This window comes from Platalea leucorodia, assembly GCF_965183815.1.
Source record: "Platalea leucorodia genome assembly, chromosome: Z".
In the NCBI taxonomy this organism is placed as follows: Eukaryota; Metazoa; Chordata; class Aves; order Pelecaniformes; family Threskiornithidae; genus Platalea; species Platalea leucorodia.
Window position 1 is genome coordinate 81,841,192 of NC_138858.1, and position 22,597 is coordinate 81,863,788.

At 38.7% G+C, this 22,597-nt stretch overlaps 1 protein-coding gene across 1 annotated transcript in view; it reads right to left on the minus strand.

The window, feature by feature from the left end:
• EDIL3 (EGF like repeats and discoidin domains 3) overlaps positions 1–22,597 on the minus strand; it is a gene marked incomplete at both ends in the record, with an annotated part of 260,749 nt that overhangs the window by 78,947 nt on the left and 159,205 nt on the right. Inside the window, one exon of the mRNA XM_082335828.1 lies at positions 20,480–20,593. Within this exon, the coding sequence (XP_082191954.1) occupies positions 20,480–20,593 (114 nt within the window). The remainder of the gene's footprint in view (positions 1–20,479; positions 20,594–22,597) is intronic.

The following is a 22,597-nucleotide window of genomic DNA, read 5'->3' on the forward strand; positions in this document are numbered from 1 at the left end:
AAATAATGACATGTGCTCATACTTACACACTTAAGGAATGGCAGCCTGAATGGCACTGAAAACAGCCCCTAACTGCTGTATAACAGTAATTTATTATTATTATCATCATCATCACCACCACCATCAACTTAGGTTGCAATGACATAAAAAGATACGTGATTCCAAGTTCTGTTTACCAATCCCATGATTTTTGGGTGGATCTAGACTTGGTCATCTGTGGGTGGAGTCGATTTGTACAGTTGTGGATCTATTAATCACCTCCTTTACTTCTAGCCGTTGTAAATGATTGTGGTACAGAGTACAGCCAAATAACAATTTAAGCAGAACTTAGGCATGTAAAAATGAAATTATGAACCCAACTGGATTTAAAAATAATCTTTTTTATTTGCTGCTGCTGAATGCTGTGCAATCCATGCACTTCTCCCCTCCTCAGATATTGATAGAAATATTTCTCTGATGAATACAAGAAAACTCAGCAGCTTTCCAGCTATGTTAGGACGTTTGCTAATGAGACACAGTATCCTGTGGAAGTACAGCCTGATTTCAGGATAGCTACAGGCAACTTCTTTCAGAGTTCCTTGGTTTTATTTTTTTTTTTTTTTTTTTTTTTTGTCTATGGAGCATGCAACACAGACAAAAAGCTTACCTATGTGGCAAATATTGTAGTGTACCTTCTCTTCTCCCTAAGTTCATTCCAATGGACGTGTTTTTTTCTGTCACAGGGCAACACTTGTACTAGAAACACTAGTAATTTTTACGCAAAGTGGATGAATATATCTGAAACTGGTAATATTACAATTTTCAGGAACTGTCAGCACTCCCAGGAAAAAAAAAAAAAGTGCAAGCTAAAGAATATTCATACCAGTGCTGCAAAATGGGGTTCACCACTTGAAAAGCTCATATTCTCTCTCTCAACTGGAGTGACCTGCTGACGCATATGCACACTTACAGTTGTGCTGGCTGGTGGGAATGCTAATTTCAGAGGTGCTAATTGAACAGGAAATCTCACTGATTTCCTTTATAAGTTTTGTTAAATCCTATCAGGAGAGGTGAAATACCTGGATTCTGACCAGCTGACTGTTTTGAAGCTCTGCTTGGTTCACTGAATTAGTTACAGGAACCAGATGCTGATACTAGTTTTTTTTAAAGTGCTAACCAATTGCTGCTAATTTGAAGGCAGCTCATGACATACGTATCTATGTGCTTAATGATTACTGCTTCTCAAAATCTGCCTGTTCCAAAAAGCAACTTTGGAAAAAAAACAAACCCAAAGATTCTCTTGGAAGTAAAACTGGAAAGACAAGATACAGTTGCACTGAAAGACAATCTGCATTTTTCTAGTAGGTCTACAATGGAAATCAATGGGATTACAACATCAATGTAATTAGCATTCCTGCAAGCCAGCCTGACAATGAGAATGTTCATTTGCCAGGAGAAGAGTATGTGCTTTTCAAGTGGCAAATCTCATTCTGCTGCCTAGAGACATTCTTTCTGTCTTTGTGGTTGTTTTGTTTTTTTTTTTTTTTAACTCATCAGAGCAGCAACCGTTTCTAGAAATGACAATATTACTCATTACAAGATGTATTCATTAAAATTGTTTAAAAACTATTAATGGCACCAATATGAATTCTGCATTACAATGGAATACATATTCTTCAGAAAGAGTAAAAAGATGGCAATATCCTACAATACACTGCTGAAGTGATATGATAAATATGAGCTATATCCACAGTACTGAACACAAACTGCATGCAAATGACTGTTATTTAACTCTGACTACCCAGAAACAACAGCTCTTATGGCCTCCAAGCTGTTTCCATCTTCTTCTATAACACGACTAACTTCTTAATAACTGGAAATTCAGATATTGGCATTTAGATCTTGTTCCTAGAAGCCATCTGATGTAGGTATAACCTTATATTCATGTAAAGCAGCTTTAAGGATCAGGGCATGAAGCTCTGTTAAAAACACAGAATTAATTTAAAGGTCACGGGCTTTTCTCAGGGTGGGAAAAAAATCAGAATGAAAATTCAAAAAGTTATCTTTGTATATGTGAGGTAAAAGAAGTCTTTCATTACTACAGCAGTGTAGTAAAATGAAATGTAATATTTGTGACTCCATGGTGTATTTTAAACATAAATCAAATCTGTATATATACTTTTTTTCTTGTCCCTTTTCTTGTCCCTTTATTTTTCCTTATCAACATCTCTTTTCATCATAAAGAGGACATTATTCCAAAGTGTTTATATTTAAAAATAGATAACCAAACAAAGCAAACATAAGGGATACAATTCATGTGACCGAGCTCCAGCCATCTGAAGGTTACATATCTACCCTGAACTAGCTGCTTAGGCTCTTTCAGTCATCTGTGGGAAGAAACAGGCAAGTCTAAACCATGATTTCTATTATTCCATTATCTATTGAGAAAATGTTTAAGACAGATGTAATCACCTTTTCTATTTCTGCTGACAAATGAACAAGCCTAGCGCACTATCTTCAACTAAGTGCCTAGGTTTAAGAGGCTAAACTTAAGTGAAATGAAGCAGATTCATTTCACATTCAAACACTGAAAATCCATTACTTTAAAAATAAGTGAGGATATGTTTTTCTGCAAAACTATATTTACTAGACAGTTAACATACTTAGGCTTTATGGAAAAAAGTTTTTTAAAAACAGATTCCAAGGAAGAGATGAGCATAACACCAAATAAACAACTTTCCAGACTTTGATTTTTCTGTTGAAAAAGATGATCACGAGAAGGGTGATGTGACTTTGGCATTGGAATTACCAAGTGATTCAAGTTGAAATACCCACATCAAACCTCAGAAAGCTATTTGTCATAAAAATACCAAACAGCTTCTCATTCTGCCTGTATTACATCTAATGTCACTGGTGGTGTATCCCAGGGGTCAATACAGGGGCCAACACTGTTCAACGTCTTCATTAATGACCCAGACACTGGGACAGAGTGCATCTTCAACAAGCTGGCAGATGATACAAAACTGGGAGGAGTGGCTCATACACCAGATGGGTGTGCTGACATTCAAAGAGGTCTCAAAAGGCTGAGAAATGGGCTGAACAGGAACCTCATGAAGTTCAACAAGGGGTAGTCCTGCCACTGCCCTTGGGGAGGAACAGCCCCATGCACTAGTACATGCTGGCAAGCTGACCAGATGGAAAGCAGCTTGGCAGAGAAGGACCTGGGGGTCCTGATGGACAACAAGTTGACCATGAGACAACAATGCATCCTTAGGGCAAAGAAGGCCAACAGCCTCCTGGGCTGCATTAGGCAGAGCATTGCCAGCAGGTTGAGGAAGGTGATCCTTCCTCTCCACTCAGTGCTAAGGAGACACATCTGGGGTGCTGTGTCCAGTGCTGGGCTCCCCGCTATTAAAAAGACAAGGACTTACTGGAGTGAGTCCAGTGCAGAGCCATGATGACTAAGGGACTGGAGCATCTGACCTACAGGCAGATGCTGAGAGAGTTGACTGCTCAGTCTGCAGAAGGGGAGGCTCAGGGGGATCTTATCAATGTACATAATGTTTGATGAGAGGGAATGAAGACAAAGGAGCCAGACTCTCTTCAGTGGTGCCCACTGACAGGACAAGAGACAATGGGAACAAATTAGAACACAGGAAATTCCATCTGAACACAAGAAAAAAGTTTTGGGGCTTTTTTTTTTTTTTTTACTGTGAGAATGGTCAAACACCTGAACAGGTTACTCAGTGAGGTTGTGGGGCCCCATCTACGGAGATACTAAAAACTTGAGTAGATATAGTCTTGGGGAACTGGCTCTAGGTGGCCCTGCTTGAATAGATGAGCTCCAGAGGGCCCTGCCAACCTCAACCTTTCTGTAACTCTCTGATTCTGAATAGTTGTAACTCCAGGTTATTTTCAGATCAATGCTCGCAGACTGGTAAATCCTGGTGTCAAACCAACACAGAAGAACCCTTCCTGAGTAGGAATAATCTGACATTGTTCTGATGACTTTGGTGTGTTATTGATTTACAATGGGTGAGGATTTGCCCCTGAAGTACTTCTCTTTATCCAGTATTATACAGTGTTACATTATTATTATTATTATTATTATTATTTCATTGATTTAGCATTTTTTTCATCCTGGGAGGCATTCTTAAGCAGAACACTTTATACAAATGTGTTTGCAGTCCACATTTTATTGATAAAGTATGAATATATCTCAGTCCCAATTAGTCACAGTCTGTTAGAATCATACCAGACATACAAAAATTCTGTCTTCCTATACCAAATGAAATTTTTGCTGTTAGCTGCATGGATAATCAGTATATTTTAAAAAGCAGAAGAATTTCTAATTGTAGGAATTGCATCGTAAGTTCCAGGAGAAGGCAGAAACCCAAGGAGACTTTTCATTTTCCAGAAGATGCTGTCTTCGCTTACATAGGCAGCACATATGTATAAATGTACTCTATGACAGACTGAAGAAGAGATAAAATCTTAAGTTACTGAAAGCACCCTGTTTAGCTTTTTACATTCAGTTTGTTTCAGTCATACTTCATAGAATCATAGAATCATTAAGGTTGGAAAAGACCCTTAAGATCATTGAGTTCAACCGTTAACCTAGCACTGCCAAGTCCACCACTAAACCATGGCCTCAAGCACCACGTCTACCCTTCTTTTAAATACCTCCAGGGACGGAGACTTAACCACTTAACCACTTCCCTGGGCAGCCTGTTCCAGTGCCTGACTACCCCTTTGGTGAAGAAGTTTTTCCTAATATCCAACCTAAGCTTCCCCTGGCACAGCTTGAGGCCGTTTCCTCTCATCCTATAACTTGTTACTAGGGAGAAGAGACTGACCCCCATCTTACTACAACCTCCTTTCAGGTAGTTGTAGAGAGCAATAAGGTCTGCCCTCAGCCTCCCCTTCTCCACACTAAACAACGCCAGCTCCCTCAGCTGCTCCTCGTAAGACTTGTGCTCCAGACCCTTCACCAACTTTGCTGCCCTTCTTTGGACACGCTCCAGCACCTCAATGTCCTTCTTGCAGTGAGGGACCCAAAACTGAAGACAGTACTCGAGGTGCAGCCTCACCAGTGCCAAATACAGGGGCACTATCACCTCCCTGGTCCTGCTGGCCACACTATTCATGATGCAAGCCAGGATGCCATTGGCCTTCTTGGCCACCTGAGCACACTGCTGGCTCATGTTCAGCCGGCTGTCAACCAACACTCCCAGGTCCTTTTCCGCCAGACAGCTCTCCAGCCACTCCTCCCCCAGCCTGTAGCGTTGCATGGGGTTGTTGTGACCCAAGTGCAGGACCCGGCACTTAGTCTTGTTGAATCTCATGCAGTTGGCCCTGGCCCAATGATCCAGCCCATCCAGGTCCCTCTGTACGGCCTTCCTATCCTCCAGCAGGTCAACACTTCCACCCAACTTGGTGTCATCTGCAAACTTACTGAGGGTGCACTCAATCCCCTCATCCAGATCATCAATGAAGATACTGAACAGGACCGGCCCCAGTACTGAGCCCTGGGGAACACCACTCGTAACCGGCCAACAACTGGATTTGACTGTGTTAAACACCACTCTTTGGGCTCAGCTGTCCAGCCAGTTTTTAACCCAGTGCAGAGTGCACTTATCCAAGCCGTGCACAGACCAAACATGTTGTGTGGAGGCATTGTGAAGGACAGTCACATATCCAAGCTCATTATCAGCTTGATTGTCTCATGGTTTGGCTTTAGTCGTCGAAAAGCACTGATTACAGCGTACAATGTACAGCTGGCGATTACACAGACACGGTAGGTATATACCTACATACCCATTTTTTGAATGTATTGGCCTCCATTTTTTTGTCAAGCGCATTCTTACTGCCATCTCATCCACTCTCAAGTTCATGACAGGTTTTTTTCCCTCACTAGCAGCCATTGCTTCTTATGTCATCTCTTAAAACATCACTTTTAAATAAAAGCAATGCCTGAGCCCTCTACAGTCCCTCCCACACAGAGGCAGATTTTCACTTGGAATTAATCCTAAATTGTGCCAGAGCTGTGTAAGGAACACTGACTTTCTAAATTTTAAAACTCTGCAGATGTCTAATACGAATATTAAAATCACTGTTGCTCAAAAGGGATGATATACTACCACCTCCACATTAGCTAGAAATCTGGTTTTGTTAATCAGACCTTTTTCCATACCTAAAAATCTCTAGCTCAAGTGAAGTGGTGCTTTGGACTTGAGCTGTTCGACCTCTCATTATATGGTCTGGAGTTTGAAGACTGCTGGTGAGCATAACGTAGGGGGGATACAGCTGCAGATCACAAGCTCAACTTCACACATTTTAGCTATTGGCTCTTTCAATCATTCTGCAGCTAATCAAATTGTTTGCTTACTCCATGTAGCTCAAGTGTTTTTTCCACAATCCAATGTTCTGATCTGAGTGATATTGAGTAACTTGGTTGTAGCAACTCATGTTAATTGTTGTTCTGAAGACTAATCCTATGGGCAAGACCAAATCAATGTTTTCATTCTAATTGAAGGAATTTAATCAGCACTTCCACTGAGACAAAGTAACAGATCATGTGTTCCTCTTTCTAGTCCATTGCAATGCAAAATGAAACCACAAAATAGAATTTACAGACCCCCGTTTTATCTTGCATTTCAATAGACCTGGAGAACACAAAATGTCAGTGACTATTTCAGATAGTTTTTACCTGTTACTAGATAAAAAACTTAAAGTCACAGGATTTATAACTACCAGGTGACTCCTAACTACACAATGGAATAACACATTTTTGGCCACTTCTGGTAAGTTTATAGAGCCATTCAGCTCTGAAATCTGATTAACAGAAAGCATTTATCTCCATAAGTTTGCTTCACAAATTTAAAACAAAACAAAATGGATTTTCTTTACCTATTAACATTTTAATTAATATTACTCTGATTTCTGAAGTGTGATTCCAAGTATGTTAGTAGCCCATGTGGTATTGCAGCACTGAGGTGCAGGACATAATTAATCTTGTTTCATGCTTTCACATAAAATACCATATGTGAAAGGCAACATCTTTACCAATTTGCATCAGTAGCAGCTAATGAGCACACAGACACTTCCAGCCAAGCCAACTTTTCAAACGATGTTGTGTTAAGCTACAAGTGTCTAGGAAGTGACTTGAAAATGAAGTGATTAGCTATGTTCCATTCAACAGAAGACAGCTTTTCAGACAGTAATGGGAAGAATTGCTACATATTTGCTGATATGTCCAAAGAGATTAAATGCTTTTTATGCTGATGTAGCATCTCAGCCAACAGCAGCCCATTATTCTATTAGTATATTGGTCAACATGGTTCATGTGTGTAAGCAATGGCTATCAGAACTAATCAATCAAATATAAAGAAATTGGATGCTATGTTCTACTTCTCAACAGTGCCATTACTGCTAAGTGACTATCATGCGCTTCCATTACCAAATCCTCTCTTCATACTTTTATAGTAAGGTTGTAAAATTCACTTTTGGCCTTGCTCTACAAGCTTTCTGCTGAGGACACAGACTGAAAATAAAGTTAGGCAACTCTTTTAGTTAGTATGAGGGTGTAAAAAATGGAAGCAAAAGGATTTTCTTTCAGCACCTAATAAAGACTTGCTTTCTCCAGTGGTAATGTGATTTCATGACGTAGTGCTTTTAGGAATTGTGCCTAGATGAAAAAGCTTGATTTAGGGACTACAGAGCTGCACTGATAGATCCACTCCCATATACAAAAAACAGCTCTAGGGTGCGCTGTGGGAACTACAGGCAGGTGAGTCTACTTTGACATCATGTAAGCTGGTAAGTCTGTAATAAAGATCACTAAGTACCTGGATAAAGACAATCTGCTGGAAAAGAGCTAACATGACTTCTGTAAATGGCAGTCCTGCCTCACCTGATGGAGTTCTTTAATGGTGACAATATGCATAGGGACAAAGGAAATACAATGGAAACAGCATACTTGGATTTTCAGAAACCATTTCATAAAGTTCTACATGAAAGGTTCTTGCCAGGGTATGGGGAAAAAGCTCTGCTATAGACACAAATCTAAAGAACAGGAAATGGCTTTTCAGGATGAAATGTCAGCACTGGGATTCCCCAAGGATCATTGCTAGAGTCAGTTTTACTCATCAGTGACCTGGTGGAAAGTATGAATAGGGAAATTGTCCACTTTGAAGCTACTAAGTTCTCTTGATCAAATGCCACTCTGATGATGAGTAGCTCCAGATGGACATAGAAAATTGAATGACTGGTCAAAAGGGTGACAGATGAACCTCAATGTACACAAATGGAAGATACTGTATCTATGAAGAAATCCCTAAAATGTGCCTACACAATAGTGAACTTGGAAATGGCTATTGCAACTGCAAATAGAGATCTCAGAGTCATCATCATCAGTTATCTGAAGTCATTGGCTCAAAATGCAGTGGCAGCCAAAAAAGCCAATAAAAAGTTAGGCATTGAGAACAAGACATAGAGTATTATTTTATAGGCATATGAAACTCTGGTGTGACCACATACCATGTGCAGTTCAGGTCTCTCCATCCCAAGAAGGTGTAGAGCTAAAGAAAGTATAGAGAATGGCAGTTCAAATGATTAAAGGGAAAAAGCAGATATCATAGGAAAAGAGAATAAAACCCTAGAATTTTTCAAGTTGGAGAGGAAAAGGCTGAGGAGGGATATGACTGAACTTTACATAAACACAATGAGATGAATATAGTAGTGTTCATCACATCTACATTACTGAAAATGAGGAGCACTCATTGAAATTCACAGGAAATCAGCTTAATACATGTAAAAGAAAGTACTTCTTTGCATAGTGGGTAGTGATCTGCTGGAGCCTTCCAGAGGCAGATACAGGATCAACGAGATCAAAAAGAAATTCAACTTCAGGCATAAAAGGTCCACAGATGATACTAAAGAGACTGACCAGGGGTGTAATCTGTAATATTCCTACAGGAACTGTAGACGTGGAGGAGATACAAGGGGAACAAATGACAGAAACTGCCCAAGCCTACATTCTCTCTTTAAATAATGTTTGTCACTGCCACAGTCAGAGACATGATGGTGAGCCAAACAGATTGTTGAACTATCTGATGCAATATAATGCTTTTTTACCTTCTTAAGAAATTACCAATAAAACGGTAATGAAATTTAGCTAAGAATCCACTATGTTATTCATGTAAATAGTCTATTTAAAAACAACTCCTCAAGAAAATACACTGCATACATAATGAATAAGTATAGCAGTTCAATTAAGAACAGAAACTAGACTTTAAAAAGCTACTGTTTCAGAAAGCATCTCCTTTTAATACTGTTTATAGGCTTTTTAGTTAGTATTCTGTAGGAAACCTAATTATCCAATAATTTAATATTATATAAAAAAAATTTTTGTTAGGGGATTGCCAATAAGACAGTTGTATTTCTAAACTGACAAACTAAGAAATAATATCCCCTTTCCTGAAATTCCTCCAAAATAAACATGGTCAATGAAGCCACTAGATAGCTGTGACTTTTTCACTCCAGCTGTTTAGAGACGAGATGGAAGATATTAGAGAACATCATCCAGTCACCAAAATCCAAATCTTTGAGCATCTTCCCTTCATAAACAAAGCATAAATAAATATTTGCATTTATTGTGGATGAAATCCTCTCACCTTATTTACAAAATGCCTAGACATTTGAAAAGATGTAGATTGACTAAGTAACTCTCACTCAGGACTATGTAAAGAGTACTATTCACAAAATGTTATAGCAAAAGGCAAATGGGAAGTTACCTGTCAATAATACATAAATGAGCACAACTCTGTTTACAAATTCACCTTAATGCATTAGACTCTGATGGCTGAGTAAGAGCCAGAAGATTCCACTGTGCTGACAATGTCTATATTAAGAAATTCCAAATAAAGTTGCACATGACAAGATTACAATGCAATTACCACAGCCAAGTTGTTTGATTCTTTTGATCCAATAAAGTAGCAGTAGCACTAAACTATGCTATTATTTATCCATAATGACTTATCAAAACATTTTTAACACTATGTTATAAAAATTCACACATGTCAGTTTAAATTCCTAATAACCTCTTTGTCCTGTGTTCTCAGTTCCAGTGCAAAAAGCTAACATGACCCTGGAAACATCTTAATACCTTTCTTGTCTAAGTCTCCCTATGTAAAATTTCTTGTGACTTGAAATCCTTTTGGCTTAACATGGACCACAATATTGTGATGTTGGATGCTGATCTGCTAACTCAACTGTAGCAGGATTAACAGAGCAGGGGAATTTATTTCTCGACTTCTTGACTTGTGCAAGAGGACCTAATCTCAGCACTAAATGCAAAACTCACAAGGAGGAATGTGTGCACTTAACTACAATATATCTTCAGCAGGCATACATCTGCATCTAACACCACAAATAAGAATGAACTGCAGTTTGGAAAATGGAGCAGCTTGAGTTGAAGGTCTATATGTCTTTCAGGAGTTGTAAAGTTTAAGTGAACAAGACTAGTACCTACTTATAAGAGAACCAAATTCCTTCCTTATCTGATCAAATCTGAAATCACATTATTCATACCTCAGCTCCTGATGTACTGGCAATTATGAGTTGTGACTCTCACACTGTCTTCTGAAGGTGCTCCACCATGCATAAAAGATGCCAATTCCATCAGAGACCAGAATTTGCTCTTCCTTAGGCCCCTTCTTGGGTCACAGAACAGCGCGGTGACATCTCTGCTCTCCCATGATTAAACACTCTTCTGCATTCCATCCCTTACACATAGGCGCTGCGGGCAGGTGCCATTTTTGCTGTTCACAAAAATTACACTTTTCCTCAGCTTTTCACACTGGCTAACTTCTGCAACTCCCTAGCCAGTAACCTGTCAGTGAATTCTGTGGGGTCTACGTCTCCTTGTACTTTGCAGACATAGCAAAGGTGATGCAGATGTCACTAGGAGAGATGATAACGAAAGCCATCATCTATAGATAGAAAGCCAATTAGGCTTTCTATATTGAATCAAACACCACTTTTAAGGTATATTGAAGTGTCTGAAATTAGGATTCTCCATCACTAAATATGAATAATGAACAGCATAAAACCCCTAGTGTTTCAATCCTTAAATCAATGTGCAATTAATGCTAGAGAGATTTAACTTCTTAGGTGAAGGGGACAAACACACTACACTTCATTAATAAATCATATTTTACTTCCAGCAGTTATATTTGTATGTTTAAGACTAAAGCACAGCTTTTAGAGGACATCATATAACTTGTGCCCCATCTTGCCCACAGAGAACTCAGTGGGAGACCCACCACCACCATTCTCAGCAGAGATGAGAAGAAGCTGAACAGATTCTATCATGCGCTTTGGGAAAGAAACTTAATTCTTGAGGATTTTCCACCTGACACTTTTTATCAAGGAAAAAAACTTCCTGTGTCTAAAAATTGAGAAAACCAAATGCTCACTCAAATTCGCACCTGAGGGAAAAGTTAAAGGTATTGTGAAAAAAATTGTGGAAGGAGCAGGAGGTGAGAAAAAGAAGAGGAAGAGGTTTCAGTAATCACAGTAAAATCCATATTCAGCTTCCTGTACCGACGTTTTACGTCTGTATTCAGAAGAGAAAGGACATATTTTAGAAACATTGAAGAAAAAGGATCATATTTACACACAGTGGATGTAAGGATTCAAATTTGCTTTCAAAGTTGAAAGAATACTGGGGAATATTTTTCCCAGCAATATTTGTTTTTCTCTAACTTTGATGTAATGAATTACAACATGGTTACTTTTTATGCTATGCCTAGGATGAAATTTCAAAACATGGATCGGTAAAAGTGAATTGCATAAATACAGGAACAGAGTAATTACAAAATTAGGTTTCAGCAACAAGAGCATAAATGGGAATTGGTATTATTGGAATAACAATAGATACAATATTACAAACTACACGCTGAAACTGATCTTCAGTGAAGGCATGCAATGGTACCATCAACTGTACAGATTTGCCAACAAAGGAAAATCATATTTATGGGTGAGTTCTAGCAAACAGATTTTGCTGGATCACTAATGGATATTAATCTGTCCATCAGTTTTAAAGAGTAAAAGTTTCGTGTCATTCTTTTCTGTAAACAAAATTTCTAAGTAACTACACCAAACCAAGAGCTGGCCAAATTACATTTAGAATTAAGATTAGAAAAAAATCACTGATAAAAAGGAAAAGGGTTTGAGCTAAGAGTAATTCCATTAGCCTTTCTTGGCAGAGTAATAATCGCTTATGACACTTGTGACTTTTTAAAGTTTTAACTCTACTTCAATCTGAAAACTCACTCACACTCTTCTGAGTCCCAATTTACATACACCATGACAGAAACACATCAAGCCTTTCTCTCTCAGTATTGCAGTGCTGCAGAATTTTTCGTATCTGTTCATCTCCTCATTTATTTTGAAGCACTGACAGCCTTGAGTAAGTAACACTGCAGCTGCTGATCCTCCAAGCTGCACAGGTGCCCACATGGGGTGGCTCTCGGGCTGATGGCCACTGCCTGTGCACCTGCCTGCAGCCACAGAGGCATGTCATTTGACTCTGATCTGACAGGCAATGAACAACTGCCATTCCCGTGCTGAACCCTGAAGAGGCTAGAGAGCAGACTAAGTTGTCGTGAACAACATGCTGCTTTACCTTCTAACACAATCAGTGATAAGATGCTGGAGAGATAGGCTGAATTTCTTGTCTTGTAAGTCCTCGGATCATCTAATGGAACACAACAAATGAGCATGGTGGTGGTCAGCAACTAAAAGAGACATAACCTACTAGCATCGCTCATTCCCCTCCTACATATTTTACACATCACTGCACCAATGCCTGGAACAGGAGCTTTGCTGGACTCTCCATCTGTCCAAAGCAGCAGGAGCTGTGAATCTTGCTTCAGCAGGAAGTCGATCACTGAACACATTACATGTCCTCCTTCTGAAAACTGCAGGTGGGAGCTGTGCCAAGCCTGGAGATTTTAGTTCATTTAGGGCTCATGTAACCATGTTTCTTCCATTTTCTCTTTAGTTCACATGGATTTTCATCTTTCACAGCTTGGCTTGAATTCCAAGTCCAAATGAAACTCCAAAATGTGAATCAACCTTCAAACTTCCAGCTTTTGCAAGGTTTATGCCATACTCACCTGTAACTCTACTCTGTGCCTGGTTTGCTAACTACTGCAAACCTCAAGGCAGTTTCATTATGAGGAGTTTGTATGGCTCTAAAGATGATCTTCCTCTCGTTGCTCATTTCTGTGTCCACGAAAGGGCAGCGGCAAACTAGACAAGGCTGACTCAGATGGCAAGCCACCCTCCAGGATTAATCAATTTTGAAATAAATGGCCTATATCTTATAAATAGTAAGCCTTGAAAAAAGGTATTTTCCAATTGGACTAGTGCCTGAAATAGAAAAAAATGGTCCTGAGACTTGGCTGTTGGGAACTTTGCTGAGCCTACTGCAGCTGTAAATTGTTCTTTTCGTATATTTATAATCATTAGTGCTTTTATTGAAGGTGTTTTTCCATACTTTTAAGGGGTTTTTTTGGTCATAATAACTGGTGATTTGTTTTCAGCTTGCTTCTACTAGCTACAGTCTGGCTTTTATTTCTTTTATAGTACCAATTCCTTACCTGCAAATTATTTTTCATTTCTGTGAGGGCATTATTGACCAGACCAGGAACTTAAGAGCTACAGAGGCTACTTTGAGAATAATGGTGTGCTGTAATTTTTATTTTAAGGCTTAGAAATGCTGAAATATGCATTGTCATAGGGTTTGCCATGCATAAAAATGCACATATAAGTTCTTCCAACACAGGAACAGTGGATTATATTTATAAGACAAGTATTTTTTTCTCCTCTACTTTTTGTGAATGTCTGTGATTCTGTTATTGAAAAGGTAGGGTCCTATTGCTCCCTTAGTAGGAAGAACAGACAGGTGGAAGACAGGTAGGAGAAGGAATTCCGGATCCCAGTGAAACCTTCCTGCCTCTTTACTGAGGGTAATTGAGGGGCACCATGAATCAAGAATGACACAATGCCCGAGAAAAGCAGATCAGTAGGTTTAAGTATGAAAACATGGCAAGAAAGTCACCACAACAAGGTGATTCAAGCTAAAATGAGCTGTTACAAAGTCAAGTTGTAGATGCCTGAATACAGGGTTGAGTTCATATTGTAGTTATTGACACAACCCAAAAGCTACTATTGCACTAGATGACTCACGTAGTAAGGAGATGATTAAATGTGCAAAATATGTCTGTTGGGTCCTAAGGACTTGTCTGTCAGTTTCTGTTAGGTGTCTGAGTAAAGATTGTATCCTCTACTGCCTAATCAAAGTAAGATATTGAGAAATGAATTTTCAAAGGGAGACATTGCTGTACAGCACAACTGCAGCAAGATGAAAATGTACCCAAAGACATAGTACTGATGACTTACTTTCAACATCAAACACGGAGAGATCAGTCTCATTTTCCTATTGTGTTGAAAGGAAGAACTACAATTCTGATCTGTTGAGCCTAATTTTGCACACCTTTGCATCTTACACAGGATGCCTGGACAAAGAAGGTGTGCAGTGGAAGGGCCAGAGTGTGCTTTGTTGTTTGAAGACTCAATACTAGAAATGTTAGAGTTTGATTAATATTTCTCACTAGGTCGCTGAAATGCCTGGGAGAACATTTCAATGTTAACAATGTGTTCTGTCATTTCTATAACATTTTCTGCCACTTTGCACTTTCATACCAATACACTACACAGAAATGCTAGCGAGACAATATTTGCAGAACAGTGTCACCTCAGCAAATCTCTTTAGTTTCAGCAAGAGATTCAAGATGGGTTTTGTCCAATGTAAACACAGAAATTGTGTTCCATCTGTGATTAGCCAAAATAGTGAAAAATGTATATAAATCATCACCCTTGCTACTGATACATTTAGCCTGTCTTTCAGCATTTATATAACATCTTAAATAATTTCTGTTTTTATTCTCATAGCATGTTCAAAAAATGACAAATTACCTAGATTGAGTTGAATTACATGGGTTAAAGTCACATTTGATAGGTAAAAGTTTTCCCTCTTGCACTTTCAAAATGTATTTCTAATACATTTCTGTTCTAAGATATTTCTGTAATCCAGGGAGGTCATAAATCAAGTATTACCATTAACATTATGTTAAATTGATACATTTCTTTTAGGCACAAATTTTTTTCCATTCTTCCTTGTGTCTGAGATTAACCACACATTATTCCCTAAACCAGCAAGGACATCACATGAATGATAAGTTAACTACCCTGAGTACATTAAAAAAAGTGAATTAAGTCCTCTAAGGGTAATATTTGGGTATACATATGCCTACTCACACACACATATACACATACCTATAAAATCCTCCGTGCAAGTCCTGAACTTGTCATCTAAATAATGACAAACAGGAACGTATATATTTACTGAATTTTTATTCGTTGTATCCTTGGCAAGTGAGCTGAGAATTCTAGCTTTTAAATTTTATGATCTTTGAAGAGAAATAAACCAAAAAAAAAATAGAAAAATGAAAATAAATTCTTATATTTGCCTTAAACAAGAATTAAAGAACAGTTTCTACTCTCTTGATTAGACTGTGGCTTGATTAACCTTTTTAATTGGTGTTAAATCTTGATTTCATGCCCAGGCTCTGTGCCCTGCCATTCCTTTGCACCAGCCCACTATTTGTGTGGCCGTGAAGTTCACCCGATGAAAGAACTGATCTGGTTCATTAATTAGCTTTTTTTATTTCCTGGGTCAGTTTTTGCCAGGATAACAGGGCAAACAGGTAAAATGGCAACCCAGAATGAGCAGCTACAAAAGCAGCAAGATGGGCAAAGAAGAGATGAAGCAAGGCTCCTTCAGGCAACAGTAGGGCTGGTTTATGTTAGTTTTCAAGGACCTGCTTTACAGTGTGATGCAACGAAAAACAGGGGTAGGGGATTTTTGTCCCAACTCCCTGGCAAAACCAGAAACTCTGTTTAGAAATTTCTGGAATTTGAAGGCAATTACCAGAGCTTACCTATTTAATAAATTAGAAAGAGAGCAACAGGAAACCTGTCTTGATTCAGTTTAAGGTCATAATCTACAGGTCATCTAGAAATCTCTCAGGTTTAGCATGTGCCGTAACAGAATTTCCACTACATACTGCAAAGATGAATGAAAATGGAACACAAACTCCAATATAAAAAAGTAAGCTGTTTTTGTACCAATGAATGCGTATCTTCTTCTTTTGCAGATGATTATGACATTAATTTAAATACAGGAGTCTGTATTTCTAGAAACTACAGTTCTTTCTATAGTCAATTTTCCCCTAATGAAAGCTGAAAACCTGGCTCAACTGATTAAACATGAAAGGTTGGTAGCTCTCAACGTAAATCATTGACATCTTGAACTACAGAGCAATTTCAGGAACACAACAGAAAAATTAGTATGTTTGGCCAGTTTTCTTTTACAGAAATTTGCTATATTTTATGTAACAAACACCAGTATTTCAGATCATAAAACTGTTAGGTATTCAAAACAATCAAGAATATGCTTAAAACCAAACTTCATATTGGATTATTCACAGAATTAGCCAAACTGATATTTTGAGCTGTAGGGAAAGTTAGGTTCTCCTAAATCTCAATCAAAGAGATTTTAATAGTAATTAGTAATTTAGGGAACTAAAATCCATGTTGATTCCTGTCAGGTAACGTGCTTCACAGTGTCTCACTGCAAGCTTTAAGCCACAACATATTGCTAGCTGGAGGTACATAAAAAATCTCATGCCTTAAAACCTAGGTTCCCCAGCAGGTAATCTGGAAATGAGGTATGGTTGTAATGGAATCATGTTTACCATTCAACAACAGACCAGTGCTTAACAGCTTAATTTTAACAGGGCATTTTCATGAGCTGAATTCACCAGAAAGCCTGTTACCAGGTTTATTAATTTAAGAAAATGGTTAAGTTCTGATTCCTATACATATTTTGAAAACACAGGCTTCTTGGAAGACAAATTTTAGCCAGATGTAAAGCTTCCCCCTGAAAACATAGCTTTTAACTGTTTCATAAATTGTTTAATTTTGCCTGTGCTCTTTTTATGCCCTTATCTTGTGATGTTTGTTTTGCGTAGGGTTTTTCTGAACCTAAGCACCGAGGCTTTCTGATCCCTGAATGCTGCTGAGCCAGGGCGGATAAGAGCTGGAGCTGGGCAAGACAGAGATATCCAAGACTCACTGAAGACTTTGAACATCAAGCAGAGAAGTTCAAAGGACAAGCACTTGAACCCAGAAAGTCCCAACAAGTGAGGACACTGCCTTGGAAACACACTTATAAGTGAAATACAGAAGACACTACAAGAAGAAATATAGTCTTTTCAAAAAATACTGTGAAGCTATTTATTTCTCCTGTGCTACAAATCATGCAAGTTGCAGGTGTCCTGTATTCCTGGGAACAATTTTGAAAGGAAGAAAATTCTAAAATCACAGCACATCAGAACGCTTTGTATGACACCATCTAGTCTGGGAGTATAAGGCTGCATGTAGGCAGAAGTCTTGAAAGTCTCTTTATGCCTAGATCTGTCAGATCTTTAGATAATTTTTAAGTAAAAATAACACTGAAAAAAGCGTCATTTTCATTTAAATAAAAAAATTCCACTTTGATTTCCACAGACAGTAAGGCAGAAGATGACCAAGTGCAGTATAAACACATTAGTGTACTAAAACATAAAGCACAGGAAACTAATTAAATTAATGTGAAGGTACACTGCTTAGCAGGATTTCTGATACTCTAGACAAACTAAATTGGTGCACTTGCTCTGAATGCAGTCCTCCTCCTACATATAGGCAAGTTGAATACACAGAAAAGGAGGTGAAGGGGCCATAGCATATGTAAAAAATATTTACAGTGACTAATTTGACCTTCTTCTTTAAAGAAAAAGCAAGAGAAAATCTGCCATATGCTTTAATGGCAGCAACTCTTGGCAATCAGCAAAATACAGCTCCAAAATGCACAATGGTGAAATTGTAATGTGTCCACTGTACAGTACCATCTGCTAGATAAAAAAAAACGTGATCAAAAATTACCTGTGGAACTCCTCACAAATTACTGCAATTCAGAATCCATGTTGCTTGTGGGAGATTTTAACACTACAGATTCGTACTGAATAATGCAAACAGTCTGACACTGATGAAAGTGGCTCCCTGTTGCCTGCAAGAAAATTTTGTGATCCAGAAAGTAAAAACTTCAGCCCCATGGGAATCTGTCTTGGAAGCAGTACTTATTTATAGAGACACCAAGACTAAGGAAAGCTGTAATGGAGGTAATCATAACTGATAGCTTGAATTCAGCACAGAAGCAAGAAATAAGTTCAGAGTGCAAGAACAGAAGGAGATGCAGCTGCATCAAGGAAATGCTGAGCCCTTAAGAAATCTGGAAAGTAATATGGAATTAATATAGTTTAGCTTTTGCTTTTAGAGGATGGGAAAAGGTGTTCTTTCCATTCTGTGTTTATTAAACATCTGCAGGCAAATTTTGTAAATACCAGATGCTCAGTGAAGTATCTCTTAACAGGTTGCTAAGCTTATTCCAGAACAACTGAATATGTTTTGAAGCCATCAGTGCTCTTGCACTCCATATTGCTTTGACTTCGCCTCATCCTGTGCTTTCCAGCAATGAGAGGCAGCTGGTTTAAGTATCATCTATGCCTGAATGGCTAAATATAACAGTAGCTAGTAAGAAAGACAACTGAATTCAATTCTCTCCAGAAAAAAAAAACAAAACAAAACAAAACAGGCGTCAGGCCAGTGCTTCAAAATGAGAAGAGTATGCAAATAAAACAGAAGAAGGTCCCAAAGGAGCAGAAGCATTGTTGGGGTGTGAAGCACATCAACTGGCCAGGAGATCACCTCCATGTCTTCTGAGAAATTTACTCCATCGCTGAACCCTTAGAAAGCAACTCCAAACCTCATCCATGTCAGAAGAAGACTCAGAAGATGGTCAAGGTGGTCCCAATATGGTTCCAAGCTCATTAGGCATTTTAGTGCTATTTTAGTACTCAGTTCCAGACAAGCCTTTCCCTCTCACTTCAACTGCACTGGTTATTAGCAGAGGCTCTTGGGACTAGTCAGAAGGATTTTGGATGGGTGTCCCACAAGGCTTGCAGGACCTGGGTGCAATACAACAGTTGTCTCACACCTGGAAAGTGCTACACATGAGATAAAATGGAAGAGAATTATTTAGATTAGCTAATATAAATTAATTATGATGGAATTAAATGGTGGAAGTAAAAAAAGAGAGAAAACTTAATTGGAGCATTAGGAAAAACAGTCTGACATAAACTACTTCAATGATTAGTAATATGAGAAGTCATTATTACAAAGCATTGGTATTTGGGATATATCAAGCTAGATATACCATTAGAAAAATGCATCCTGGAGAACAAGCTTGCAATGACAGGAGAGCAGATTGCATGATATGTTTTTGTCTTTTTTATTCTTGATCTAGGATATTTCACATATTCTGTGATGTGGATTAGCAATCTTTGAGCTTTGTGAGGTAATTCTGAGACAACAATCAGTAATTTACATAATTAGCATAACAGTATTTAATTATATGATTGCTGTAAATATGTGTAAAACTAATGGTGTAATTAGAATGTGTACTTACTACTTGTAATTACATAATTAGGTATGATGACATAACTAAACTTCTAATGAAAGAAAAGGATATTTACAAGTCCACCTATAGGAAACAGCAGAGTGCAGAATTATATAGGTGGTATAAAAAGAAAAGTTACCATTTTAATGTTAGCTGTGCTAAAGCTAGCTCAGAAGTATATGAATGCTAAAAGTTTGTGAACTGTGCCATAGTACTAGACGAATGCGTTGACTTTCCTGAACAGGCGTAGTTCAATGGTTACAGTCAGTACAAACATTATTCCTATCCTTAATTATCTGTTATTTATTGATAACTCTTCGTATGGTTAGCTGAATAACATGAGTATAAAGATTGGTATAATGGAAGTATTCGAATGTCTACATCGTGTAGCATTTTCTAACTACCAATTTAAGTAATATATTACTTAAGTCTTCAAAGCACATCTGATTCAACACTCCTCCCATGATACTGTCCTGCAAACAGCAGATTGGTGGTACCTCCATATGCGGATCCCTACCCAGAGGAAGTACAGAACAGAAGCTTTTCACCACTGCACTCCAGTGCTGCATTGCCATGTCCCCCCATTTACCACACCATGGATGTTCCATCATATCAGATGCTTTACTTGAATGCATGACAGATGCGGTCTCTTAAATCTCCTCCATTTTGAAAAGAATAAGATGGCTATTTTTAGCTTTATTTATTTGTAGACTAGAGAAGTATTTCCATAGTATTCTATAGTTGCTACTGCAAAAGAAAATATTTATTTATTTTATTTAAAAAAAAATAGATGTAAAAACATGCAATACTTACTCTGTTGGCAGTTTCTTCCCATAAATTCCCCTGGACATTCACAGGAATAATTGGCAACGAGATCTGTACAGATTCCACCATTCTTGCAGGGTTCAGCTTCACATTCATTTACATCTGCAGGAAGCACACAAATTAATGTCAGGATTAGCAAAGAGAAATTGTAAAAGCAATAAGCACATGTTTTAAAGCACTAAAACACAATGTACTTATACAATTGACACCAGAAGACATACATTCTTTTGCCCAGCAAACATGCTCACTAAAGGATAGGCTTAAGCAGGGCTTCAGAAAAAACCAAAGCAATCTCATATAAATTTAGATAGTTTCATATATCTACTAAAGTTTTACTATGCCCTGTCACACAGCAGAATTTAAAGTTTTGCTCAGGGATTTTCACTGTAACTTCCAGAGGACATCAGGGCCACAGTTTGGCCTTAAACAAACAAATTCAATTAGATCTAACAGAGTACTCATTAGTGATCCTTGCAACTTCAAGAAATGTAGCTACTTCTTTATCAACAGATGCCAGTGAAGAATGTCTGTCAGTTCATCTTAATTCATTAAACATCTAATTGACAAGGTTGTTTAACCATCTAAAAAATTTCCTTTCTGTGCATGAGTTAGTGGCAAATTGAAATTAATAGCTTAATCTAGGAGCTTGCAAATTTTATTAAATTCAAAAGACAGAAAAGGTGGTTAATTTCATTTGAGTTTGCTTTTTCCAGTACACTTTGTCAAATGCTGCAAGAATAATACTCCCCTGTGTTTTTCAGTGTACTAACCTTTAAGTATACTATCAGATTCTTTTTCTCAGATTCAATATAGTATTTTTCAGTCATCATAAATAAACAGATGAAGTATAATGATATCTCCTAATTAAAATTCTCTGCCTCTGCATTTACGTTTATTCTGTATGGAGTAGAAACATTGTATGGATTTTGTACATTGTTGTCTCAAAAGGGCTCCATCAATGCATACAGTTAAATATTTAAAAGATGGTAGCCCACACTACCTTCAGTAAGAGCTGAAGTCCTGTTGCATTAGACACTGTAAAGAGCAAACAGAAAACCAGTCTTAAGCTTGTACTAGAACTTTACTTCACTCAGTTTTGCTTAAATGCGTATTAGTTTTGGATACAATTGCCGATAAAGCACACGTGCATAGCACTAAATCATAGAATCATAGAATCATTAAGATTGGAAAAGACCCTTAAGATCATCGAGTCCAACCGTTAACCTAGCACTGCCAAGTCCACCACTAAACCATGGCCTCAAGCACCACGTCTACCCGTCTTTTAAATACCTCCAGGGATGGAGACTCAACCACTTCCCCGGGCAGCCTGTTCCAGTGCCTGACTACCCTTTTGGTGAAGAAGTTTTTCCTAATATCCAACCTAAACCTCCCCTGGCGCAGCTTCAGGCCATTTCTTCTTGTCCTATCACTTGTTACCAGGGAGAAGAGACCGACTGACGCCCACCTTGCTGCAACCTCCTTTCAGGTAGTTGTAGAGAGCAATAAGGTCTGCCCTCAGCCTCCTCCTCTCCAGACTAAACAACCCCAGCACCCTCAGCCGCTCCTCACAAGACATGTGCTCCAGACCCTTCACCAACTTTGCTGCCCTTCTTTGGACACGCTCCAGCACCTCAGTGTCATTCTTGCAGTGAGGGACCCAAAACTGAAGACAGTACTCGAGGTGCAGCCTCACCAGTGCCAAATACAGGGGCACTATCACCTCCCTGGTCCTGCTGGCCACACTATTCATGATGCAAGCCAGGATGCCATTGGCCTTCTTGGCCACCTGAGCACACTGCTGGCTCATGTTCTGGCGGCTGTCACCAACATTCCCAAGGCCTTTTCTGCCAGGCAGCTCTCCAGCCACTCCTCCCCCAGCCTGTAGCGTTGCACAGGGTTGTTGTGACCCAAGTGCAGGACCCGGCACTTAGCCTTGTTGAATCTCATGCAGTTGGCCCTGGCCCAATGATCCAGCCCATCCAGGTCCCTCTGTACAGCCTTCCTACCCTCCAGCAGATCGACACTTCCACCCAACTTGGTGTCATCTGCAAACTTACTGAGGGTGCACTCAATCCCCTCATCCAGATCATCAGTGAAGATATTGAA